The sequence below is a fragment of the Spathaspora passalidarum genome (genome assembly GCF_000223485.1).
Source record: "Spathaspora passalidarum NRRL Y-27907 unplaced genomic scaffold SPAPAscaffold_4, whole genome shotgun sequence".
Classification (NCBI taxonomy): domain Eukaryota; kingdom Fungi; phylum Ascomycota; class Pichiomycetes; order Serinales; family Debaryomycetaceae; genus Spathaspora; species Spathaspora passalidarum.
Window position 1 is genome coordinate 1396150 of NW_006767428.1, and position 27201 is coordinate 1423350.

The window sequence follows — 27201 nt, forward strand, 5'->3', positions numbered from 1 at the left end:
AATACGCTGAAATATTATCTCATTAGATAGTAGGATACTTTCGCAACTTGTGCTCTCTACTCTATTAATATACATGCTAAAATATCTATTTACTTATTTGAAACCTTTCTATGTCTGTTTCTTAAATGTTGCTCAAAGTCCTTTTTATGTAAGCGGAATAACAACATTGTTGCTCTAGCATCTTCTACTGAACTGTGACTCAGCTGTTGGATATCCACCCCCAAGAAATGCCCAGTTAACTTTTTCAAGCTTGGGCTTCTACCATTTGCAATCTTTCTAAATGCAGGATATGAAGTAGTATCTCTAATTAACCAGCCAGGATGACTTAACAACAAGGAATCCAAATCATGATGCACAGCATGCCCAACCACAATTTTGTCTTTGATCAAATCGGCTACTCGTTTTTGCGCTTCTTCAAAAGTAATAGCATCATGCATGTGTTTTGAAGTAACTCCACTAACCCAAGTTCTCCAATCAGTTACTCGTTCTCGAGGTTTTACAAACTCGTCTATAAGGATATGCCCATAGAAATTAACAATTGACACACGGGCAAGCACAGACCGTTCCCCATCATCTCCTACTCCAACAAACTCACAATCAATGGCAATGTACTTACCTGGTTCTTGTTTCCTTCGTGCTGATGAAGGGGTATGTGTTAATGCAACAGGTGCAGACGGAAGATCTTCTTTAGTGATGTGTTCTTTTGTCCAAAGGGCATATTCTATAGGGCTGACAGTATTAGTTACTGTATCAGACTTTGGTTCTATTTGTTTTGGTGTAGTTTCTACTTTGGTTGGTTTAGATATCACCTTCTTTGCATTGGATGTAAGTTTAGTTGTCGTTTTCTTCTTTGTTTTAGGTTTACTGATCTTGGAACTTAACTTCTTCCAATTCAGGGAGAGTTCGGCCATGTTGTCTATGTATATAAGCTTGTTTAAAGAACCACTAGTTGCAGATAAAGCGATGCGATGCACGAAATATTTCTTTTTCTTTTTCTAGTAAGTAAGCGCTACCATATCCCGATATCTGATATATATATATAGACATTTATTTTCTATTGATTAGGGCAGAACCAAAAGTAGCGGTGTAACAAGTACTACTATACAAGTACATAGCTATACATTACTAAGATACACTTGCAACACCCACTTCAACTTATCTAAAATCTCATGACATTCTTTTTCTGTACTTGCCACTAAATAAAACTTTTTCACCAACTCTTCCTTCCCAGTAGATCGACCCTGGTTTACCACTAATCTAAAGTAATTCAGTGGTTTAGTATACTGCTTGGTTTTTGTTATCTGAGTAATATGAAATGAATAAGTTTTTGAACTAGCTTTACTTCCATGATGCCCCAAGTAATTATAATGGTGGTGTTGTGTGGCAGCATTTTCTTCAATATTGCCTAAATCAACGTCATCAGGTGGGGTAAGATGGATGTAATCCCCATCAATGATGAAATTCTTTTCGGAGAAGTTCTTTATTTTCATCTTGGAATTGTTCTTGAGCACCTTCCACTTGAAATATATAGTGTTGATACTAGTTGGAAGTTGAGGATTGTTACCACGAAGAATATCGTCCAAGTATTTGTTGGCTGGTTCTGGTCTTGATTTACGTTTTTCGGAAGTATTATCCTGTTTGACTGGCTTTGGTTTTTCTTCCAATGATAAATTATTCATTTTCTCCTCAAACGGATTATCTCCTGGTGTTATCATGGGTATCGAATCAAGAGGTGTGATACCGGACTCAAACGCTGGCACTGAAGGTAATAAACTTGAAGTAATAGGAACCAATTGCAATGCATTCAGTTTCAAATTGGCAGCATGTTCATAGTTTCTAACATCTTCTTGCTGGCTTTTAAACCTATATTTGGATGAAGACAACCCTTGGATTGAGCACACTTGTTTCAAAACTTGTCCCATAGTATAATTTCCAGGAACTTTGATACTGGTTTTCTCTTGCAAACTTCCTTCATATTCAGTGATCATTATTTCAAACTCTATTTCTTCACTGGACACATCACTAGTCAAGATATGAGCAATGCTGGAACGTTTATTTTGGAAAGCATGCAATGCAACTTCGAATTCTCGAGGAAGTGGACTAAGTCTTTCATTATCGGCTTCTTCCTTATCGCTGCATCTAACAATAGCCAAATGAGAAACATTGTACGAAGAAAGAAGACGGGTTCGATCAAGGACCCCAAACAGACCATAATTCTCCCCATCTTCATCCACGAGTTCAAGTCGCCATGCATTGGGATTCAAATAATGTAACTCGGTGAATTGCCCAGGGAGTTTGTATAGCTGAAGGAGAATGTATCCTATCATGTCGAATATTGAAATCGAAGTCACAATCAGAAGGTTATTGATACTCGCGGTGGTGCTTGGGGGTACAAATATGTTCAAAGATGTTCGTTGTTGAGACGTATTAATATCACCGTTGGCAAAGGCAAAGAATTGCAATGGATTGACATTAGCCGATTTATGTTTCGATTGGACCAAGGAACTTAGATTGGACGTGGTAGGTGGGTGCATGGTTTGTGGATTAACTTTCTCAAATTGCAATTGTGATTGTTGTTGCTTTTTCAAAAGAATTGCAGATTTAGCAGGAGTAAGTCGTAGTGATCCAAGAATAGTTCGAGGAACAGTATGTTGTTCAAGTGAATCTCCAACCTTCTTGGGTTTTTTTCGTTTCTCTTCCATGCCTCCTGCTCCACTACTGCTTGGTTCTCCTCTTCCATCAGTACTGCTTTGATGATTGAATGACACGCTTTGTCCACCATCTGGATCGGTGTATGAGTCAAGAAGGGACATAGATTCGTTATCTAGATCTGTGAATGCGGAATCCTCACTTTCAAAATCATACTCCGAGTCAAAATCCTCATCTTCATCAAGATTATCTATTTCTGTGTTTGTATAGTCATCGTCATACTCATCGTTTTCGTCGTCATCATCATTGTCGGCATCAACACCTTCTTCTTCCGATATTTCATGATAGTTCTGTACAACATGTCCCAGGGCATTGACAGGCACTCCAAAATCACTATCTATAGTAACAACATCCTCCTCCTGTTTTTCGGTGGTGTATCCTTCCTCATCTTCTTCAGTATTTACTGGGGTTTCCAACTCGTGCTCTTGTTGTTCTTGTTCGTATATTCGTGGCTGGTCACTATCGTCACTAGAATCATCTGATTCCTTGGATTGAAAGAACAGAACAAGTGGATTCCGCGACTTTCGCTTCTTCAGCTTCTGCAGCACGAGATCTTGTTCAACGGCATCATCAATTGGGTGAAGCATGGTGCCGGTATAGTTTGCTTCGTCACTCGAATAATCGCTGATTTGGTCCTGTATATCTTGCGGTTCTTCCGCTTCCTTCTTACGCGTCCTCCTCTTCTTTTTCTTCTTAGTCCTATTGGAAGTGCTTATTATTCTGGGTTTCTCTATTCGGTTCTTCAAATGTCGTGCCATTTGAAATGTTATTGGCGGTGACGTAGACTCTATTGTTGGTGTGTCAATATTGAGACATGGTTTGATTATCTTGTTGGAGTATTCGGGATCATTGGATAACGATATGAAAGAAGTACGTAGATGTTTTAGTAGATGTGGTTGGTCCAATGGAAATGCCATGATAGAGTTTGATTGATTATCTTGAACAGTACTTGTGACTTACGTGAACTGTTTAATGGTTGTAAACTATGTAACCCAAGGTAGTTGTAGAGGGTGGGAGGGGGGTAGATAATACACGTGATGCGTACCACATGACACACATCATGTGATATACACCACATGACAACAGTCATGTGACGTATAAAATTTCAGTATAATTACAAGCAACCATATCTCCACCAATACAAAAACAATGAACAATAGGGAACCAACAAGTTTGTTATTATTTCTCAAAAAGGGAGGGGGTTTCAACATTTTTCTTATTGAAAATCAATCCACAACTTGATCTTACACAATAGCAGTCTTTACCTATTTTATATACGCCATACACCAACAACAAAGCAAGTGGCACAATTATCCCAATTCCCCCTTTTCCCACATACCAACCGTCTATGAAATATTAAACCATCCACAAAATGAATGGAACCGACAATAGTCTAGCTGATCTACACGAATCCCTAGATGATATCTATCGTGGTTACGTCATGTCCAATGGGAGCAGCGGCAGCATATCCACCCTTGAGGACGAACCGCACACCAACAGCAACAGTCACAAGAATCGACTTCCAGACGTTCACATTTCATCTCGACTTTCCAGTCTAGGGGTTGATGATGACGATTACCGAAGAGCCAAGAGCGCACCTATGACTCCCAAGTCAGGGGAGGACTCTTTTGATTTCAACCCTCGGCATAATTTACAGCCCAAGGCTACCACCAATTCCAGTTTGAATGTGTTGATAGACTCTAATGATGTTTATGATGACGATTTCACTAGGATGGTGGATCGTCGATTACAAGCAAATAAGGCAAAACATGGCGATGTATCAACTGTTGACGACGACGGTGACAACGTCAACGACGAAGCTGATGGAATACCCCTTAGTCCAGAAATGGCCTTGCAAAAACAAAAGGAAGATAAAGAATGGCAAGAACGTGGCAGTGCATCAAAACAAATAACCACCGAGTCTGGTGAGGTGAAGCTTATCCGACGCACCGTTAAGGATTTCAAGTTTGGTAAATTGATTGGTGAAGGGTCGTATTCAACTGTGGTGCTCGCGGTCGACAAGAACACTTCAAAACAGTATGCGATTAAGATCTTGGATAAACGTCACATCATCAAGGAGAAGAAGGTCAAATATGTCAATATTGAAAAACATGCCTTGAACAGATTGACCAACCGAATGGGGATCATTTCACTTTACTTCACATTTCAGGACGTCAATTCGCTTTATTTCGTGCTTGATTATGCATCCAATGGTGAGTTGCTATCGTTGATTAAAAAGTACAACACTTTGAATGAAGAATGTACTCGCCATTTCGGGGCCCAGATCCTTGATGCGATCCAATATATGCATGATAATGGAGTAATCCATCGTGATATTAAGCCCGAGAATATTTTGCTTGATGACAATATGAGAATCCGAATTACTGATTTTGGAACAGCCCGTTTATTGGAGAAAAAGGATGATGACAGCGAGGATTACCCTCTTGATGTGCGTGCCAAATCCTTTGTCGGCACGGCTGAATATGTTAGTCCAGAGTTGCTTGAAAACAAATACTGTGGTAAACCAGGTGATATTTGGGCCTTTGGATGTATCATATATCAGATGATTGCTGGTAAACCGCCGTTTAAAGCCACCAATGAATATTTGACATTTCAAAAGATTACCAAGTTGCAATATGCATTTAGTGCTGGGTTCCCTTCGGTTATCAGAGATTTAATCAAGAAGATTTTAGTGTTGCAGCCATCTAAAAGAGCGACAATATCCGAGATTAAAAATCATTACTTCTTCCGTCAAGTCAATTTCAATGATTTTGATCTGATTTGGAAGGATCCACCAGAATTGGGCCCATACAAGATGAGTGCTGAGTCAATGATGAAAATTCCAGAAATCACCACCAGTTCAATCACAGTTACTAAACCAAAGAAACCCAAGGTCAAGAAAACCACTGGAACTGCAAGCCCAGTAGAAAGACCACCTAATCCAACTAGATTGACTACTGATTCAGTCAATGCCGCCAGTGTAGCTGCATTTGTACTTAACAAATCACAACCCAATGATGATACAACTGCGAAACCAAGTCCTTCACCTCAGGAAACCAAAAAGGCGTCCACACCAGATTACATTCCAGGAACCAACATTCTTCGTCCTCAAGTACGTACAGCATTCACCCGGGCTAGTAGTTCACGTCAACAGTCGTCGCAACTGTCACAACAACAACAACAGCAACAGCAGCAACGAACTAGACCCACTCCATCTACATCAAGTACATCTGTTACCAACATTCCGAAATCAAGTTCTTCTGCAAGTACTCGAGCATCAAAGGTGTTGGAAGTCACCACACTTACACCACTTGACATTGCTTGGCTCTCATTTCTCAATCATAACGACGAGCGTGTGCTTCGGATTGGTCCAGTTATTGCACATGTTGAAGCAACTGATAGTTTTGAAAGACATAATAAGGGGTTACTCCATGCCCTGCCATTGAGTATGGCGGCCTCCAAACCAAGAGGAATGAGTTTATTGTCACAAATGGTGAATGGAGAATCGGCTAACAATGGCAATGGCGGTGCCAATAGTCAGTATCGAAATGAAGGAGTTGCCATTTTTGACCATGCCAAGGGGTTATCGCGTTCTGATACCCGAAGCTCGACCCAGAGCAAGAAGTCGTCGCTTCTTAAAAGATTTGGGTTTGGTAAAGATAAGGAAACTACCGGAGGAGGGCTGGATAATGTGTTTTCCAGCACGATGTTGGAAAAGCCACAGACATGCACGATGGTGATCACTACCCATGGCCGATGCTTGATTTGTCACCGACAAGAAGAAACTTCTGAGTATGCGCTTATTTATGAGATTAAGTTGAAGTATCCATTCATTCATTTTCAAGAGTTGGTGAATAGAAGCAGCTCCAATAAGTTTTCGCAAGCATTGCCAACTACGGGGACGTTTGTGATTAGTTCCTTGCAAACATCGTTTATATTTGAAGTAGAATCCCAAGAATTGAATCAATGGACTGAAGCATTGACGAAAGCGAAGTTGAATGAGATTGAAAGAGAGAAGGTGGAGTTTGAAGCATTTAGGAATAGTCCCTCGCAGGCAAACACTCCAGAACAACCGGAATCTAGTAATCCATCGTCGAAACGATCATCCACGCAGAAACGGCCACAATCACCGGTAGCATCTCCTCCACCGCCTCCTCCTCCACCACTCCACCACTCGCATTCACAGGCACATAGGAAACCACCGCCATCGAGCCCTCCACTTCCGAGCGAATTAAATATGCATACAGGTCTTCCTCGAAATTCCACTGATAGTGGCTGGTTACAGGCGGCACAAATAGCGGTATCTAACCAAGCGCCACAATCGCAAGAGCATAGAAGGACTAGTTTTAGTAAAGATGAGGGTTCTGCGCGAGCCAAGGTCATTAGAACTACCAGTGGTGGTGCGAGTGGTAATGGTGGGCCTAAACCGGCTATTACTTCGTTGAATTCGAAGCTATTGGCTAGAAGTAACCGTAAGAAATAGAATAAAATATATAGCACACTCACGTATAATAGAGAACATATCTATTTACTGAAGGTTTGTACTGCTGGTGCTGGTGCTGGTGCTGCTACCACTACTACCTCTTCTACTTCTACTTCTTCTGCTTCTACTTCTTCTGCTTCTACTTCTTCTACTTCTACTTGTACCTCTTCTACCACCACCACTATTGCATGTGACTAGATCGGCCGTGGCACATGACAACATCACAACATTAGGGCTGCAGCCCTAGCTTTTCCTTATATGCACGAAAAAACTTCTGGCGTGCGCAGACCAAAAAATTGCAGACGATGCCCGCAGTGGAATTTTCCGTCCGGTTTTGCGCGCACTACCAAACGAAGTTTTTTCAAAGCACCAAAGCAAGAAAGAAAAAAAAAAATTTCAATCATAGCTACAACAGTACCGTACAGTTCATAACATCACACATCATAAAAAATGGCTAAATTCATTAAATCAGGTAAAGTTGGTATGTATCGCATGAACTAGATCCATCAACTAAATCAACGAGCAAAGAGAGGAGAATGAAAGGGAGTTTAACGTAACACAGGATACAAGAATTGTCAGTCTGAAAATTGAAGTAAAATATAACCATGTCTAATTCAAACCACAAGAATTCGACAGCAACTAAATAAATCAAAATCAACCGCCACTGCTAGGATATGTTCAATGATCTAATGTAAATGTATTATACTGAGTATTCAACATATTCAAGGAATCATATGTACATCTGCACACGATAGATAGATTATGGAGAAGAGATAAAAAGTTTTACCAGCGCACTCTACACTTTGAAAGCAACAACAACAGCAGCAGCTACTACTACCACAACAACTACAACAACTACAACTACTACTACACCCACGCTCTACACCCACACACCACAACAAGCACCAATCATTTATTACTAAACCCAGTTAGACAACCGCCCACACCTCGTTTATTTGGAAATTGTTCAAAAGACACCTATACTAACATCTATTCTAGCTATTGTCGTTCGTGGTCGTTTCGCCGGTAAGAAGGTTGTCATCGTCAAGCCACACGACGAAGGTACCAAGTCCCACCCATTCCCACACGCCATTGTTGTTGGTGTTGAAAGAAACCCATTAAAGGTCACCAAGAACTTGGGTGCTAAGAAGACTGCCAAGAGAACCAAGGTCAAGCCATTCGTTAAGTTGGTTAACTACAACCATTTAATGCCAACCAGATACTCTTTAGATGTCGAAAGTTTCAAGAGTGCTGTCACCTCTGAAGCTTTAGAAGAACCATCACAAAGAGAAGAAGCCAAGAAGGTTGTCAAGAAGGCTTTGGAAGAAAAGAACCAAGCTGGTAAGAACAAGTGGTTTTTCCAAAAGTTACACTTTTAAATAAAGTTTTGAATTAAAATTGGGTTCTTAATTAGTTTATATAGTGTGGTTTTTCTCTCGTTCTTGTTGGGTTTAACAAATAATAATTTACGATCTAAGTAAAATGATAAGTGTAATCTAACTATGTATATTTAACAGTTTACAAATAAACATCAAAGTTGTACGTAATAGCCCCAAAGTGTAGATGGCATTTTAGTGTCTGAAAAATCGGTTATCATTTATTTTTTTTGAAAATTTTCAGACAGAAAAGGAAAACGTTGAGTCAGACAAAACTTACCCATACAACAAACCATCGATAATGTCAGTAGAAGAAGGCGTTGCCAAACTAAAGTTAGATTCCAAAGAACACGAGCAGAAAATCACACCATGGGAAGTTGAAGGTGCTGTTGTTGACGGTAAAGCCCAAGGTATTGACTATGACAAGTTGATTCAACAATTCGGTACCAAAGCCATCACTAACGAAACCTTGGCCAGATTCACACAAGTCACTGGCCAAGAACCACATCCATTCTTGAAAAGAGGTGTTTTCTTCTCCGAACGTGATTTGACCAAGATCTTGGACTTGTATGAACACGGCGAACCATTCTTTTTATATACCGGAAGAGGTCCTTCTTCTGGATCCATGCACTTGGGCCATATGATTCCATTTGTGTTTACCAAGTGGTTGCAAGAAGTATTTGACGTTCCATTAGTTATTGAATTGACCGATGATGAGAAGTTCCTCTTTAAACCAAAGCTCACCATTGAAGATGTCAAGAATTTTGCCATTGAAAACTGTAAAGATGTCATTGCCGTTGGGTTCAAGCCAGAAAACACATTCATATTCTCCGATTTACAATACATGGGGGGTGCCTTTTACGAAAATGTCGTGAGAACATCGAGACAAATCACTACTTCTACCGCTAAAGCTGTTTTCGGATTCCAAGATTCTGATTGTATTGGTAAGATTCATTTCGCCAGTATTCAAATCGCTACTGCATTCCCATCGTCATTCCCTGATGTATTGGGTCTTCCTGCCAAGACTCCATGTTTGATTCCTTGTGCAATTGATCAAGATCCTTACTTTAGAGTATGTAGAGATGTTGCTGATAAGTTGAAATTTTCCAAGCCAGCCTTGATTCATGCCAAGTTCTTCCCTGCTTTACAAGGTGCATCAACCAAGATGTCTGCTTCTGACCAAACCAGTTCCATCTTTATGGATGACACTCCTAAGTTGATTCAAAAGAAGATTAACAAGTATGCTTTCAGTGGTGGTAGAGCTACCATGGAAGAACATAGAGAATTAGGTGGTAATCCTGATGTTGATGTTGCATTCCAGTACTTGTCATTCTTTAGTTATGACGATGAACATTTAGCCAAATTAGAACAAGGTTACAGAAGTGGTGAAATCTTGTCTGGGGAAATGAAGAAGGAATGTATTGGTGTATTGCAAGAGTTTGTTGCTGCTTATCAAGAAAGAAGAAGTAAGGTTGACCAACAAGTTCTTGACTCTTTTATGAAACCTCACAAGTTAGTATTTGGTCAAAAGGAAAGATTAGTCCCTGCCAAAGAAAGACCAGCTAAGAAATAGATAAATATATATTAATTCACATTTATAAAAGCTTCTTTATGTTCTCTATTATAAACATCAACTTTTCGAAATCACCATCCTGAACTTCATCTCCGGTTCCAAACCATCTAGATCCAATTGACAAACAAGTATGACGCGGACTTCGTAAGGCAATTAATTTGGCAATCTGGCTGGCGACAATCAGAATTTTCATATTGGCATGATCACCAATCATAAGAACAGGCTCAGGAACGCCTAGTGTGTTACCGTCTATCTCCATTGAACTGGCATAATTTATACTTGCCTGGGTTGTCATGGGTATGTCAAATGTTGTGTCCATTACGCCGTCCATTTGGACATTTATGATTTGTTGATCGGCTAATGTGAGTTTGTGAAAAAAGAATTCTGTCTTGTCATTGTCATTAAAGTGTGCTATAAAGGATTTGCTGAATCCTGTTGGATCTTCTGTGATTGTCATTTCCGTGGTGGTGGTGGCAGCGGTGCCCTTGAAGTGCTATGAAAAAAAAAAACATCCTAATTTTAAGCAACATATTTTTCTTTGTATTTTCAACCAATGTTTCGATATGTAGTCGGAACCAATTTCTATTGCTTGTAATAACAAACCTAATAGCTATCTAAATTGGAAAATATGTCAAATTCAGTTTACTCATCCTTGAAATTGTTTCGACATAGGTATTTACTTTTATTTTCTTGATACACTACGTTCTATTTGCTATTGCTGCGAAATTTTCACCAAATCTAACTAATATTAACAAGAACAGTACTCTCTTTGAATATTAAAGCCACAGATAATAACTACAATAATTCACTAATAGCAGTAACTAGAGAAATGGATACCTACATGTAACGTGTAGATCAAAAAGAAAATTACATTTGAAGTAGATTATATCAAAAAGGTTACCCGGAGAAAATAAATACCGAACAACATATTTCGTGCGTTAATTATTAAGACCTTTCTGTTGAAGTTCCTTAAACCCCTGTCTTTTGCAACTAAAGAAATACACGTGATAAATCGCTGGTTTAGTGACTTTACGTTATTAATAAGTTATATCTACAATTAAGCTCTATCGTGACACCAGAAAACACTGACACAAGTCGGTAAATATTTTTTTGCCTAGTAAAACATGGATATCCAATTAGATTAAGCGCTGAACGTTTTCCATGAGACAAAAATGAAAAGTTGCCCTAACAAACTCATATTCTTTGTGGGGATAATAATTTAAACTCGAGACCATTTGTTGAACTTAAGTACAATATTAGAAATGTTATTATTGGAGTCATCCCCAACACTATCCATGATTATTCAGATTTACGTTCAGATTGATTATGGCCGAGAAAATGAGATGGGAGAACGTGTTATAGGTATTGATTTCTTGGCTGCTTAAACATACTTTCCTTCCACCACATATTTTTCTAGGCAACGTATATCTCTCGTTTTTTGTTCTTGCACAGTAGCTCTTCATTACAATTTTAGATAGAAGCAGACCGTTAGGGGTATAAAGTATTTTCTGTACAAGCAAACAGATATTTTTGGAAGCACTCGCCACATGTTGCCAAGAATTTTCAATACAAGAATATTTGCATTATTTTCTAGTAGTTTAAAGATTATTATTCCCCCCCCCTCCCAGTTTCTACTTTTCATTTATCGCATATATGATGCAAAAAAGCTTTGATAATGAGTTCTGGAAGAAATGTGATAATACTAATCCCGCACTCAAGGTCAATACGACCCAATCCTAGTTCTGTTTAATTGTGTTGATTCCAGATCTCTGCGAAACTAATACCCCCTCCCAAAATAATGACCATAGCGATCTTGCATTGTTTCTTTTTTCTAGATACAATATTACGAAAAAAATATTAGTTTACTTTGTTGTGCAATAGTCTGGATGGAATCTCCCCACATATAGTTGCATATCTACGTCGCCTCCTAGCCGCCTGGTCTCCTTGCGCATAGAACAGAAAAGCGAATATTAAAAATAGAAAAAACGAACAACGGAACATTCTGCGCTTATTCATTATTCATATACACACATGTAGAGTGTTTGTATTTTTTTTGTTGCATTATTGCATTAGTGATACCTACACAATAAGTCAAACATACTTTTCAAGATAATCTTACGATTTTTGTGCTTATTGAAATTCAGTGCAATTACTTAGATCTTAAACTTTAAGATCATTGTTTGGACGACTTTTTTGAGGACTGCAAACGAATTGAATTCAATTTATTCTGCAACGAGATTTCGTCTATTTTCAGGCATCATGTTGCGCAAGGACACTGAAAAATGCAATGGTTCTAATATTTGACACGAGTTTATTATCAAGGTAAGGCTAAATGATACAAACAACAATTATTTATTCAAATGACAGCCGATCGTAGCCAATAATTGATACAAGGAAAGAAATTGAAGTATTTCCAAAGGCTATGAATTTTCCAACATTTCCAGTTCTTTTTTTCAAGTTACTTTGTTGTTGATTGTGTTATGTACTATTATATTACCATCGATGTGTGTTACCTTGTAGGATTTGTATTTTCCTTTATACATTATTATCAGTTTCGCTCAAATATTTCTTGTTTATATCCAATATAACCCATCATTCTTAGTTCCACTATTTCAATATCATCGTCCGTACTTCTTTCCTTTGATTTAGCATAGAAATATACGTCATTAAATACACACAGAGTAACTGCTTTACTCTAGTTTACTTCTAATGAATGTTTTGTATTGTTTTTCGACTTGATCATTAGCTGTCGAGGTTCAATTTTGAGTGTATTTTATACAATATGGACTTTACTCGTATAATCTAAAAGGTGAAAACAAGTGCAGAATATTAATTTGAAACGACTAGCGAGTTAAAGCCAAAAGTAATATAACTTCTATTTCAAAGGAATATCGAGATTCTATCTTACATACATCTCTCACTATTTTACTTCAAGGTTGAATTTAACAAATATACCAAACGATTTCTAATCTAGTTTCGAATTTCTACAGACTGTGCATTAATAATTAAGCGATGCAATAAACTTCATCAGGCAACAAGCACCAAACAAAAAGAAAGTAATAAATTGATTCCGATGGTTCGTTTATTCTTGACTTTTCCACGACCAAAAATATTTACCATCAGACCATATATTGTAAGTTTTCTTTAATCTATCATCAATAAAAATACATCCAATAGACGTCTAGATCTAAAAGAAGATGACCGATAAATACTTCTCAGAAGATGCGGCTTTCCAATTTGCCAAGAGACATCTTTCATTTTGCCGTGCAGCTAACTTAGGGTTGTGGCAAATTAACTTTTTCTTCGATCTAAGAAAAAGGAAAAAAAAACACACTACTTTAAGATTGCTACTGTAGAATGCATAAACGTGCATTGTTGATGATTCGTATATCAGAGGCGCAATTTATTTGTTTGGTTCCTACGTTTAGTATTGCAATAATTTGGAAGTGGTAAATTCAAAGGATATCATCTCTTGGATTTAATTCACCAATTTCATAACAGATATTAGTAGCAACGCTATTTAAGTTCTAATATGAACCATGTTTTCGACAATAAGTGCCAAATATAGATGTTTATGAATGAAATTCACTCTATTGGTCACGATATTTCATACATTGAGTTTAATTATACGAAAGACTTCTTGTTAATTAACTTAAATTAGTGAATATTTTCACGCCTGGGGTTGGTTCCCGCCTCATTTCCAATATACTGGTTTAGCGATAATACAAAAGAAATTTTTTTGTATATTAATTGCTTCGGTGATCATTCCAAGAAATGTGCTAAGAATTTAGAAACCCCAAAATTAATTTTTCAATGTTCCATGTTAATTATTTTTTAGCACCCTATTAATCTAGCATTACAAGCGCCCTAAGAGTGTTTTATCGTTGTGGAATTACAATAATGAGTGAGTTAAACAGCATGTGCTGGTAATAATAACTTCTTTGTAAGAATGAACAGTGATCTTATCATTAAGTGAGTTTCGATTTCTATCAGTTGCAAATTTGAGTTTCACGAAACGAAATTATTAGCTCTTGGTTTGTGTCTCTTCTAGAAACAATCCCAACACAAAATTGAAAAATAATATAAATTGACCAAAGTCGAATCGAACCATTTTGCGCTTATTTATGTTGCAGAACATGTGTTGTTTGCTGACCATGTCGGTAATTATTTCCAAATACACCAAAATCTCAATTGGGGGTAGCAAAGCACTATGCAGGTATAACCTTTTAGAATATTGTAACCAATACGAATATTAGTAACTCCCCACTTTAATGACTTGGTTCTTTTATTAAATTTCTTGAATATAAATATAACCAGTTTTATTCAGTCTTTCAAATTGTCTCAAGGATTTGCTTCCACATTTTAAAGTTTTCTCAATAGACTTTTAGTTTATAATGCAGCAAATATTATTCTTTACCTATTTGGTACTACAAATTTTACTGGTGGTGACTGCAGATCCCAGCACCATTGAACCAACAAGAACTGACTTACCTGTATTGCCATCTCTAATGGATTGCCCAAGCCTGTGGAATGATAACAGTGTTTGTGAGTATGATGTTGGAGAACACGCAAGAAATGCAAATTATCCAGAAGTGCAAATATTTGAATTCAAATCTATCCAATATTTGACTGATGATTTGTACCAAGTTCTTTTTGAATTCAAAGTTGATGGTAGTGTATATCCCGAAGACCATTTGAAAAATGTATACGTGGGAAACCTTCGTATGCCAGGTGGTTACAGTTTTGGCGAGTACCTCTATAATCCACAACAAGATGATGGTATCAATCTTCTTGGAAACTCACCTTTCCATTTTTATTTCTCGTGGGTGATGGAGATGCAACAGATCAACGAGTTTACATGTACCACACCATTTGAGATTTCATATCTTTGGCAAGAAGCAGGAGCTACGTATGATCATGGATGCGATTTCTTAGATGGAGTTGGAGACTTACCACTTTTGTGTTGGGAAGAGATTTGTGAACGAGTTGAGCAAACTACCACTGAAGAAGAGTCTAACACATCAATTGAACCATCTACCACTCAAACCGAAGCTGAAACTACTAGTGATACCCAAGATGAAACTGTCAGTGACCCACAAGATGAAACTACCAGTGATACCCAAGTAACTAGTAGTGACCCACAAGATGAAACTAGTAGTGACCCACAAGATGAAACTACCAGTGATACACAAGTAACTAGTAGTGACCCACAAGATGAAACTAGTAGTGACCCACAAGATGAAACTACCAGTGATACCCAAGTAACTAGTAGTGACCCACAAGATGAAACTACCAGTGATACACAAGTAACTAGTAGTGACCCACAAGATGAAACTAGTAGTGACCCACAAGATGAAACTACCAGTGATACCCAAGTAACTAGTAGTGACCCACAAGATGAAACTAGTAGTGACCCACAAGATGAAACTACCAGTGATACACAAGTAACTAGTAGTGACCCACAAGATGAACCCACCATTGTTACACAAGATGAAACTACTAGTGATACCCAAGTTGAAACCACTAGCGACCCTCAAGATGAAACTAGTAGTGACCCACAAGATGATGTAATAAGTGAATCAGAACACGAGACTACCTCTATCCCACTAGTGTCGTCTAGTAATTTACAAATTGAATCTACTACAGAACTAGTCCCATCGAGTAATCCAGGGTCCATTGAAAAAACAACAGAACCAACATCTGAGAATACTGAAGATCCAGTAAAATCACCAGCAGAAGAAGAAACTAAAAGTTCAAGTAGCGAAACAACTATCCTTGTCTCACAAGAATCGACCATGACACAGTCTGATGAACCAAGTGAATCTCCTACCCAAACACCAGCTCAATCTGGAACTGAAAGCTCAACATATTCAGCTTCCCATCAAGCTACAGGAGCTCCTACCGAGGAATCTAGTAATCCTGGCCTGGCTAGCGCATTCACTACCAATGTTTCCACTAATAGAGAAACTGAAACAAAAACCAATGATCCATCCAACCGTAATACAGAAACTTCAACGGATTCAGCTACAGGAAATCAATCAATACCACCAACAATTGCTACTTCAAGAACTGTAATTGAAACTATTACCACAACATCAGTTGATCCTACTATCACCAGAACCATAACCAATACAGTGACATACATAACAGCAGATCCACCAGAAGAGAACTCCTTAACTATGACAATCACAACAGTTAGAATTGATCCATCCAACCCAGATATATCAACTACTTTAACATTAATAGTGACAACTACTTCTACCGGACAACCCCCTAATACAGTGGGTAATAATATACCAGTAACATCTACTACACCAATCACGTATAATACAGGGCTGCAACAAAGTAATAATGGTCAAGGTGCAAACCAAGAAAATTCCAATCCGGGACTGAACCAAGGTCTGGGTATTAGTGCAGGTAACCCATCATCTCCTGGAAATAATAATGGCTTGAATGATAATGTGGTTGGCAATACACTTGATACCATGTTGGCTGAAAATATCGAGGTGTTTACATTTACTAGTGCATTACCCACGACTATTGTGTCTGATGGTAAAACTTACCAAACATCAATTGAATTTATATATACCTCTGTATTACCAGACAATGTTCCTCAAGGTATAGTTGCCACCACTTCTTCAGTTATTAATGGTTCTGATCCTACCCTTGATGAAAACCTTGACTTTGAGGAGTTTGTGGGTTCAGCTTCAGTTCTGACAGCAAATATCTTTTCGGTATTTTTATTATTGATTTCTACAATTTTGTTTATTTAATCAAAGTTCTATTTACCAAAATGTGTTACTTTGACGCAAATTAATGACTTGTATATTGTATACAACAGTTAGAATAAATGTAGATAAATAGTTAATTTGATATTTATCACAGCGAAACTCATACAATAGAGCCGTAAAAAGTATCAAAGTTTGTTATCAAAACATAAATTTCTAGAAACCAAGTACTTTAGATTGGGGTATAATTTCTTGTAGAAGTTTATAACCAATAGAATTATAACTAAGAAAACACATATCTAACTCAACTTATTACCAAAGATCTCACCATACTTTACATATTGTTTATGAACAATACTTTGTTTCTTGGTTATCATATACGGTGAAAAATACTCTTTATTTATCATTGTCTTGAAAAAGAGAAAATAAAACATAGTCTTCAATTATTATTGCACATGTGTATTCATGTTTTCGTTATCTGATTCAATTATAAGTGAAACTAGATCTCTCATTTCTATTTAACCTGCTACTTTTGAGTAACAGTTCTTCTCAAGATTGTAGAACTTGAAATTCAAACCGGTACCTCTACTCCATTAATTATGAATTAAATAATTATCAGCCCTATTATACCAATACTATTATAAGCGAGAGATTTAAAGGTCCTCGAGATTGTTATGGTTTGCAGTCTATGCATAGAGTTGCATATCCGGGACAATAGTTTTAACTATAATTGATTTAATTGGGATTACATCACTGGTTCATGCAATATACTGCATGTCAAGAATTACCCGTTTACAATAGTGCCTAGTTTAAGATACGAAGACAGATATGTGAGGTATTTTTTTACAGAGTGTAAATATTGCCAAGAAATTAGTAATATATTCATTTCAATAATTGTGCGTCTTTTTTTTATTTTTTTTTGCAGCCGGGTGTTGCATATTGACAAATATCACCTAGATGTACAAAGCTTTTCTGATAACAAGTCAAAAACTAGATATAAAGAGTTAACAACAAACAAACGAGACATTTCCGATATTGGTAATATTGACCTCAATCCAAGTAGTTCAAGAACATATATCAAAGCCCTCTCTACAAGATCTTGCTTTGGTTCCGTCTAGAAAAGCCTGCACAAAAAAAATATTTCTCACTGTACCTGGTAGGGGTTGCCCCATTTCTAGATCTAGCCTACTCGTCTAAAATACCTTGTGCAGTTAAAAAATAAATGGCGGACTAAGAAAAATTACTGGGAATATTGCACCCATTCTCGAATTGACGAAGATAACAGTGTTTCCGGTTTGTTGGAAATGATTCCACTTCAAATCTTATATATATATAACTTGCCTAGCTATTGCCTCATTTTTAAGTTTCACTCAATCTTTTCATACTTCTTTCGAATATTGCAGCAAACATATTATTTTACAATGCTACAAACTTTATTCCTTTGGTATTTGTTATTACAAATGCTAGTTCCGGCTAATGCAGCTACAACTACCTTGTCAGGACCAGTGACTGTCAGTCGTCCATACACCAATTTACCCAAGCCAACGGCAAATTATCCAACTCTGTGGAATGGAAACAGTATCTGTAGCTCCAGTCTTGGAGCGCTTTCCAAACAAAATAATGAACCAAAACTAAAGATATTTGAATTTAAGTCTATCAAGTGGATCGAGGATAATTTCTATGAAGTAATGATTGAATTTGAAATTGACAGTAAAGCTTACACAGAATCTGAATTGCGTGCAATTTATATCTTTTCCCTACAAACTCCAAATGACTATCTTGGAAGTGTTGAACTTTTTGCTACCTCGTGGCAACAAAACCTTCTCGGCAATTCTCCATTCCATTTCTATTTTTCTTGGGTGATGGAAGCCGAAAATATTAATCAATTAACTTGCACAACCCCATTCCAAGTTTATTATGATTGGGATACTTATTACGCTACTTATCAACATGGCTGTTTTTCTGATCAATTAACTGATTTACCAGCTCAATGTTGGAATGCGAAAAACTTTGTTCAGGGTGTTTCTCAACTGGATACTAAAACTAGTTCAGAATCAAAGACAACACCCACTAAAGAAACTTCCAAAGTAGGAACTAATACTAATGTTGGAGCATCATCTGAACTGAAGTATAAAAGTACAACAGAACAAGAATCTAAAAGCACCACAAAACCAGGAAATCAATCCATAATTGAAACAAAAGTTCAAATAAATACTCAACAGCCAGTTGGAACTAGCAGTGAACACTCTCATGTGAGCACTAGTATGCAGAATCCCAGCACTAGTGATTCAAAAGCTCCATCTAGCACCAAAAATGAAATTCAAACTACTTCAAAACCAGAACTTGGAATTAGTCATGACCTTGAAGAGGAAACTATTAGTTTGCTGGCAATCTCTATTGAAACAGAAATTATCGAACAAGAAATTTCTACTCCCGACTCAACTATATCAGATACTGAAGAGAAGGATACACCTACAGTTGATGGCACAGCCACGCCCGTTAATGATGAATCGACTATAGAACCAAACTTTGAAATCATAACTACAGTCACAAGAACAACCACTACATACGTTACAGCAACTGTGTGTAGTTCTGATTGTCAACCAAGCAGCAATGATTCAGTTGCAAGCGATGTAAACATTATTACTTCTGATGAAGGAGCATATCCAACTTTAGTTGAATCTGTCTATACTTCAATTACCTCAAATAATGCTTCTAAAACTATGGCCGATTATATACCTATTCCTGGAAATTCGACCAATACACTTAATGCCAACTCAGTTGAAATGTTTGAAGGTTCCGCTTCTGCTATATCAACAAACTGCTTATTAGTGGTTTTGTATTTGTTTTCAAATTTTATATTTGTTTAATTAGTTTATATTAGAAGTATTTGAAGCATACTCAAACATATATCTGCATCTTATGACACGTTCTTCCCAAAATTTACACCTGTATTCATGTAAGAGAAACGTTATTTGTGAAAAAAATATAATCTAAACATTGTTGAATCTGCCAAAGAGTATATGGTGAAACCTATGCACTCACATATTATAGAGCATAGTTTTAATGTAATGAAATTAAAAACGACTTTAGTACGACATAACGAAATATTAATTAGACCATAAAAATTAATGTAGAAAGTAGAGAATATTAAAGAAAAGCAAGACCAATCAAGTACGCAACCGAACCAACAGCTAAAGCAACAGCAGAACCTTCATGTTTGGTGATTGAACCAGGAGAAGGATTTTTAGATGTAGTTTGGGGTGGGTTTGGAGCTTTAGAACCAGTAATGCCAGTGGTAATTGTAACACAATTAGTTGTTTCATCACATATGGTATATGTTACAGTGCGAGATTCGGTAATAGTTGAGGTGGAATTACCAGCTGTGGGTCCAGTTGTTGGTTTGGTGCTAGGATCTGTTGAATCAGAGACTGTGCTTGGCTCTAGATCTGTGCTTGGCTCTAGATCTGTGCTTGACTCTAGATCTGTGCTTGGTTCCGGAACTGTACTTGGATCGGGAACTGTGCTTGGCTCTGGTACTTCTGCGGTAGAGTCAGATGAATCGGGGTCTGGAACAGTGGTTAAGTCTGTTTCAGTGGTTGGGTCAGGAATAGTAGCTGAATCTGTATCAGGAACAGTGATTGAGTCTGAAATAAAAGTTGGTTCCAGTTCAGTGGTTGTATCCTCTGGTGTATCTCCGCAAATCCTTTTTTTACCCTCTATCCATTCTACAACACGAGTTTCCACGTAAGCTGGACATAAGCTAGCACATTGCCATAATGGGTACCAATAATCTTCATCTTCAATAGCACAAACGCAGTCCATTATATCAAGTGCACCAAAGCATCTGAAATTGAAAACTTCAACAAAGATGATGCAATCATAGACGCATTTATCATTAACAATGTCAGGAAAAGGTTTTTCTGGAAGTATTTCATCAATTGACGAACATTTGGTGGATTTGGCAAATTCCCACCCCACATCCGGTAAACCAATATAAGAATCACAAGTTTTGTGAACGCAAGTCCATAAGAGAGTCCAGTAATCCTCACCTAAACCACAAAGGCAACGGGTGACAGTTTCTTCTGATGAGTATCCACCACATTTGGGCAACTGCGCTTCGACAGTAAGCATACATTGCAGCTCACATGGGTCTGGGTCAGCCCTTTTTGAAACGAAGGCTAAAGATAAACCAGCCAAAGCCAAAATTTGAATAAGTTTCATTGCAGTAATTAAATCTTTGATATTTTGAAAAGAAATGAATGACTTTGTAAAATGTTAAAAGAATCAAGTCACTTCAATGTCATTTTATACTTGATCCTTTCTAAGTTTACTATTTTTAAAAATGACCAAATAAAGTTTGCAACTTACGTGAAATATGAAACCATATTTTAAGTTTGAGATTTGCAACCAGAAACACCGATCCAGCGCGGGTTTAGATTAAGGTTTTCTGCAAGAACCAGCCTATATTTACAAACATTGATAACATCCCATTCCTTTCTCTATGTTTTTGACCATGGAAGGTAACGCGAGGATAGTTTTTATCACTACGACCAACACCCTTTGATATTGTAGGATAAACTTTACAAAACGATCTGGTAATAAATTAGAAACCAAGAAAGTAATGTTATTTTAAAGAGTCTACGACTATAACAAAAATCCAAACAACGTGAATTGCCAAGTTATTTCGCGTTTTGTTGTTTCCAAAACAATTCTTAAAAGGTTAGACTAAAATAGACCAATATTTTTAGGTTATGAGTTATCAGATCCAATTGGATGGATGGATTGGTTGATTGATTTAATATAATAAACTTTTTTTTTGTTTTGGTTTGTTTAAGAGATCATAGAATAAAGTGTATGTACGCTTGCAGACAATTGTAGATAAAGTTCAGGTTGGAGAAACCCATATGATTTTCATTGCTTGAACTATTAATAGACAAACAATAATAATTGGCTGCTAATTCATGTTTGTAATAATTAAATATCACAGACACTTTAGGCACTAAATGATTCGGAACGAAGATGGTCAGTAAGTGCACCTGTGCTACGAAAATGTCCTGGTTGAATAATTGGTTATATTTCATACATTTACTTCTGCATTCCTATTACTACAACTACAACTTCTTCTTCTTCTTCAAACGCTCGTACAATGAAACTAAACCAGAACGACACGGTCATGGCTGGAGGTATAAGAATCTAAAAGTTTAATTATCACAAGAAGAATAATAACAACAACAATAATCGGTTAGAATACTAGACGGCAACGTGATCTTTTCTGGTGGCATGATTCTTTCGCCGCACTGATGGACGTGCTGACAAAAGAAAATAGCGTCGTATGTCAACTATTACTAATTTGGCCCGCACGAAAAACGTAATATGGCGTAATCATTTTGATGACAAAATCGGAAAAAAATGCCGAGGGCTACCCGCCATCATCGCACAAATTGCCAACGAAAACCCCAGAGGAAATTTTCAAATTTATGAATCATTTAAACTCTCTTTGTTTACAGACACCATTGATATTTGTTGATACTTTAAAGGTTACATTACCCTGAAACAAGATTAGCTTCACGAACTCACGTTTGCAATTTGTAACTATTTTTAAATTAGTCATTGAGTATTTTTTTTTTTGTTTTCAAAAAGAAAGAATTAGCTTTATTTCGTGGTTTTACTAAGCTTTTATTACAAATCGTCCAATTTAAAATTACCAAGTAACTACAAACAATTAAGACAAACATGAGTAAAATTTTTACACCAATCCCAGAAGCATTAGATGCGTTTAAAAACGGAGAATTCTTGGTAGTCATGGATGACGAAGACCGGGAAAATGAGGGGGATTTAATTATAGCTGCCGAATTAATAACCCAAGAGAAGATGGCTTTTCTTGTTCGTTACTCTTCTGGATATGTCTGTGTCCCATTATCCACCGCCAGAGCTGATGCTTTAGATTTACAACCTATGATAAAAGGTAAGTCTGATAGACACGGCACTGCTTATACTGTAACTTGTGATGTTGCTGAAGGAACAACCACTGGTATCAGTGCTCATGATCGTGCTCTTACTGCCAATAAATTGGCATTTGCCAAGTCTAAACCAGAAGACTTTATCAGACCAGGCCATGTTTTACCTTTAAGAGCCGTTCCTGGTTTATTAAAGGAAAGAAGAGGACACACTGAAGCAGCCGTGCAATTGTGTGAATTGACCGGATTGCAACCAGCTGCAGTTATTTGTGAATTGGTGCGAGATGAAGATGGTTTAATGATGAGATTGGATGACTGTATAAAGTTCAGTGCTGATCACAAGATCAAAATCATCAACATTAAACAATTAGTCGATTACATCAATTGAATGCATGGAGGGCCACATCATTAAAGATAATTAAACAATATAAACCAGAAGATTCTTAATAGAAAAAAAAAAATAAAGCATACAATTTGTACAAAGAATTATTTATAAATGGTATAAAAACTAATAATATACAATTTCCTACCTAAGCATAAGTTGTGCTCTTCTCTTACCACTAACTTCATCCTTGACTGATTTAACATCAACAGTAACCTTGTCAAACATAGCAACTGTACGTTGTGCACCTTTCAAATCAGTAAATGTCAATTCATACTTGTCTTCATTGTAGTTAGCAGTGGCCAAGTCACCCATGGTTTCCAACTTAATCAAACCTTCAACCCCAAATTTCGGTACTAGCACAACAATACCATTATTGAAACACTTGATGACATACCCTTCATGCTCAGCCTCATTATTTCTCATTACTTGGCCGACATAGTATTCGATACTGGATCTTCCAGCAAATTGGGCGTTTCTATGACGTTTATTGATATTCTTGACAATCATTTCCATTCTTTGTTTATCACGATGACTTAAATCAAGGTTTTCGTATCCTATAGCACCAGCCAATTGTCTATGTACAACAACATCACAATATCTACGGATAGGAGATGTGAAATGGGTATATATATCCACGGCTAAACCATAATGTCTGAACTCAGGGTATCCGTAGGAACCAGAGGGGAAATATTCGGCAGCCATCATACATCTAGTAGACATAATTCTTATCAATGTATTGAAATATGGATCGTTTGGATCAACGATTCTATCAAGAGAATCAGCAAGTGCCTTTGAAGACTCCAAAGAAATTGACATTCCATTCTTGCGTACATTCAACATATCATTCAAGGTTTCAAAGTTGGTGGCGGGTGGAGGTGCGTGTCTTCTCAACATGGCTGTTTGTGGGTATGAATCGTAAATCTTTCTGGCTACGGAAATGTTGGCAAACAACATGAATTCTTCAACCAAGGAATTTGTTTCTAATAATTTCTTGATTTCAACCTCTTGTGGATCAGAAGTTTCACTATCCATATGAACCTTAACTTCCGGCGAGGCTAAATTCAAAGCACCGGCATCCATTCTTCCTTGTTTTAATTTCTTGGAGAGTTTCAATAAAACTCTCATGGAATTTGTCAATTCGTCGGTTTGTGTAGGATCATCAATTCTCAACTGTGCTTGTTCATATGAAAATGCTTGTCTCGATTTAATCACCGATTTCATATAATCAACCTTGAGAATATTGGCATTTTCATCCAACTCCCAGATAACACTAAAAGCAAATCTATCAACAAATGGTTTTAAGGAACATAAATTAGTACCTAAAAGCATAGGCAACATATCAATACGTTTATCCACTAAATAAACGGAAGTACCTCTCGAGGCACCTTCTTGATCCAACGCAGTGTTTGGTTTAACAAAATGCGTTACATCAGCAATATGAACACCCACTTCATAGTTCCCGTTAGGTAACACTCTAGCATGCAATGCATCATCGATATCAACACATCCGGGTGGATCAATGGAACATACCAATCTATCTCTTAAATCAACTCTCTTTTTCAACTGAGGATCTTGTGGATCAGTCATATCGGGAACAACCCAGTTATCTCCCTCTTTAGGTAAACAGTCTAACACATTCTTGGAGAATGGACGGTATTCAACATCATGTTCCAATAATAATGCTTCAGTTTCAGCCTCAGCACTTTCAATTTCACCTAAAGTTCTCACAAAATGACCATTTGGATAGCGAGAGTTTGATGGCCATGAATCCACCACAATAACAATACGTTGACCCAAGTATTCCTTAGCCTTACGGGTTCTGATACGGACCTTGGGCAAGAGTTTATCCATTAAAATAACAAAGCAAGATCTTGATGAGTGTCCAGTTTCTTCACTTACAGAACTAGGGGCAATTTGACCAACATAGTATCTCCATGATCTTCTCACAACTCCAACAATCTTGGCAGTAGGTTGAAGACGCAGTTCGTTAGTTTTAGATGAGGTAGCCTTCATGGCTTCTTGTGCTAAGAATACTCGTTCCTTGTCCAGAACAACACCTCCGGTTTCTTCACCTAAATCATCCTCATCATCACCGGCATTGTCATCGGCTCCGATAGAGCCTTCTTCAATAATGGTACTAGAAGGTTCCTTCCACTTATCCTTAGGTAACAATTCCACAATCACTGAATCTGAATTGAATGCTCTGTTAAGGTTCTTGGATCCAATAATCAACAAAGGTTTCTTGAATGCAGGTACCAGTACTGTCCCTTGAAGGTAGTTATAAGACGAAATGTTCAACATACCTTGGTACAAAGTACCATTTTTTATACCGGCCATGATTCTTGCGTTTGAGTAATATTCTGGGAATACAGTTTCATTTTGGTCCCCTTCAAAGTTCCCGGGAAGGACAATATCACTAGGAATCAAATCACGCAAATCTTCCCCATTAGGTAAACTATCAATGTAATCCACCAAGGATCTAGCATCGATTCCTTCTTGTTTGGCTTTGGTACAGTTGTCAACGTCATTACAAATAAAAATAATATGAATAGGAGTAGGTGAATTCTCGGTATTTAAATGTGAGTTGAACCAACTGGCTACTTTTCTGATGGCATGGTCATTTCTATCATTGATGGATTGACCCTTTTCTCGATTGACATAGGTTGCCTCGTTGTACTCATTATGGAACACGACAAACCTCTTGTCTTCTGATTTCACCAAGTTTCTTAATCTTTGATATATTGGGAACGACCGGTTTCTAACTTCTTCCAACACAGTTTGTGGGACAATGACATCGTAGAAACACTGTGTGTTTTCCAACAAGTCAATGGCATGAAGGATGATATTGGTATCAATCACCACATAATGACTCACGCCATCTTTGGTTTTGGTTGGAGAAGATGATAAGATGAATTTAGGAAGTTGTCCCTGAGCATCCGGCTTGACTATTTCTTGACATTTGTGACAGGCGTGGGAATAGCAAGGGATATCGTTTCTCAAATAGTGTTCACGAACAATCTTAAGTGCGTTTCCGTTTCTTGAACGGACAAACACTTTAGATGTGACACTCAATCCACTAGACAATCTCTTTCTATTAGTAATCATGAACTGTGAATGGCGGCTGTAAAGTTTGGTTGTAAATCCATCTCATCTATTTTTTTTTACCAAACAAAATTTTGTTAGAGAGCAAAATAAACGTACTGCATATAATCAACTGATATTGACTGCAAACATTATTCACCGTCTATTCCTTGAAAGATGTTTTCTGGATTGTTCGTTCAATTTATCGTTAAATGAAGTAAATGCACGAGTTGGTGAGTTGTGAGTGATCCGATAAATTGGTGAAGAAACTTTTCTATCTCTCACTTTACTGGTACTAGAATTCACACGTTTAACTTCAACGTCTTCATCTGATTTGGCAAAACTATAATAACTTTCATCAGAATCACTAGTTTCACTAAGTGGCACAAATGAAGATGTAATTAAATAAGGGGAACTTGTATGAGGACCAGCCATATCATAGTCTTCAATTGGCGAAAATCCATTATTGGAACTATTCAAATTCATCAAATCGTATCTCGCAAAAGTTGGTGAATCCATAAGGATTTCCTGTTCTTGGTCTCTCTTTCTTCTTCTTCTGCTCGACCGTCCAGTATTTCTTTCAGTTCTTGGTGAGGGCAGTTGTAAATTAGGATGTACAATTCTATTAGTGAATCGAGGAACTTCCAGATGATCAAGAGTAAAGTTTGATCCTATTGGTGGAATAACTATGCTTTGAATGGCCGACGTTCCCATTGGAGGCGACAATGGTTGGAATTTCAATTTTGACAAATACATTTCTCTTCTCTTGATTGAATCTTGATTTCTAACATACGCCATTTGTTCAAATGAATCCCGTTTGATTTTGATGGAGTTTGACTTTCTGGTGGGATATAAACTGTTCATATATATCGAGTCCAGAGACTCATGTGATGATACTGCAGTCGC

The 27201-nt window shown here is 37.3% G+C and overlaps 11 protein-coding genes across 11 annotated transcripts; 6 read left to right on the top strand and 5 right to left on the bottom strand. All coding sequences in view use genetic code 12, as the record gives it.

Annotated features, from left to right (window-relative positions):
- Window positions 1-89: 89 nt before the first annotated feature.
- Window positions 90-911, bottom strand: SPAPADRAFT_55944 (putative 3'-5' exonuclease; the record flags this gene model as incomplete). Its single annotated transcript, XM_007375725.1, has 1 exon — window positions 90-911. One exon carries the CDS (start codon window positions 909-911, stop codon window positions 90-92), a length of 822 nt encoding a protein of 273 aa, XP_007375787.1.
- Window positions 912-1080: 169 nt separating this feature from the next.
- On the bottom strand, window positions 1081-1962 carry SPAPADRAFT_61572 (uncharacterized protein; the record flags this gene model as incomplete). Its single annotated transcript, XM_007375726.1, has 1 exon — window positions 1081-1962. A coding segment is annotated over one exon (412 nt), but the record flags the coding sequence as incomplete, so codon positions are not given.
- Window positions 1963-4081: 2119 nt separating this feature from the next.
- SPAPADRAFT_153551 (PDPK1 family serine/threonine-protein kinase) lies at window positions 4082-7241 on the top strand (the record flags this gene model as incomplete). The annotated part of the gene is made up of 2 exons (XM_007375727.1): window positions 4082-5874; window positions 5914-7241. 2 exons carry the CDS (start codon window positions 4082-4084, stop codon window positions 7190-7192), a joined length of 3072 nt encoding a protein of 1023 aa, XP_007375789.1.
- A 397-nt stretch (window positions 7242-7638) lies between these two features.
- On the top strand, window positions 7639-8736 carry RPL27A (60S ribosomal protein eL27; the record flags this gene model as incomplete). The annotated part of the gene is made up of 2 exons (XM_007375728.1): window positions 7639-7673; window positions 8192-8736. The coding sequence occupies 2 exons, from the start codon at window positions 7643-7645 to the stop codon at window positions 8569-8571; spliced, it is 411 nt and encodes a 136-aa protein (XP_007375790.1).
- WRS1 (tryptophan--tRNA ligase) lies at window positions 8734-10605 on the top strand (the record flags this gene model as incomplete). The annotated part of the gene is made up of 1 exon (XM_007375729.1): window positions 8734-10605. The coding sequence occupies one exon, from the start codon at window positions 8870-8872 to the stop codon at window positions 10139-10141; it is 1272 nt and encodes a 423-aa protein (XP_007375791.1).
- Window positions 10164-10598, bottom strand: SPAPADRAFT_55948 (uncharacterized protein; the record flags this gene model as incomplete). Its single annotated transcript, XM_007375730.1, has 1 exon — window positions 10164-10598. One exon carries the CDS (start codon window positions 10596-10598, stop codon window positions 10164-10166), a length of 435 nt encoding a protein of 144 aa, XP_007375792.1.
- Window positions 10606-14976: 4371 nt separating the features above from the next.
- On the top strand, window positions 14977-16301 carry SPAPADRAFT_153562 (uncharacterized protein; the record flags this gene model as incomplete). The annotated part of the gene is made up of 2 exons (XM_007375731.1): window positions 14977-15688; window positions 15812-16301. Coding segments are annotated over 2 exons (1200 nt in total), but the record flags the coding sequence as incomplete, so codon positions are not given.
- A 1989-nt stretch (window positions 16302-18290) lies between these two features.
- SPAPADRAFT_67124 (uncharacterized protein) lies at window positions 18291-19801 on the top strand (the record flags this gene model as incomplete). Its single annotated transcript, XM_007375732.1, has 1 exon — window positions 18291-19801. The coding sequence occupies one exon, from the start codon at window positions 18291-18293 to the stop codon at window positions 19737-19739; it is 1449 nt and encodes a 482-aa protein (XP_007375794.1).
- Window positions 19802-20019: 218 nt separating this feature from the next.
- SPAPADRAFT_51066 (uncharacterized protein) lies at window positions 20020-21093 on the bottom strand (the record flags this gene model as incomplete). Its single annotated transcript, XM_007375733.1, has 1 exon — window positions 20020-21093. The coding sequence occupies one exon, from the start codon at window positions 21091-21093 to the stop codon at window positions 20020-20022; it is 1074 nt and encodes a 357-aa protein (XP_007375795.1).
- Window positions 21094-22605: 1512 nt separating this feature from the next.
- Window positions 22606-23217, top strand: RIB3 (3,4-dihydroxy-2-butanone-4-phosphate synthase; the record flags this gene model as incomplete). Its single annotated transcript, XM_007375734.1, has 1 exon — window positions 22606-23217. One exon carries the CDS (start codon window positions 22606-22608, stop codon window positions 23215-23217), a length of 612 nt encoding a protein of 203 aa, XP_007375796.1.
- A 138-nt stretch (window positions 23218-23355) lies between these two features.
- DIS3 (exosome catalytic subunit) lies at window positions 23356-26319 on the bottom strand (the record flags this gene model as incomplete). The annotated part of the gene is made up of 1 exon (XM_007375735.1): window positions 23356-26319. The coding sequence occupies one exon, from the start codon at window positions 26317-26319 to the stop codon at window positions 23356-23358; it is 2964 nt and encodes a 987-aa protein (XP_007375797.1).
- Between the last annotated feature and the right edge of the window lie 882 nt (window positions 26320-27201).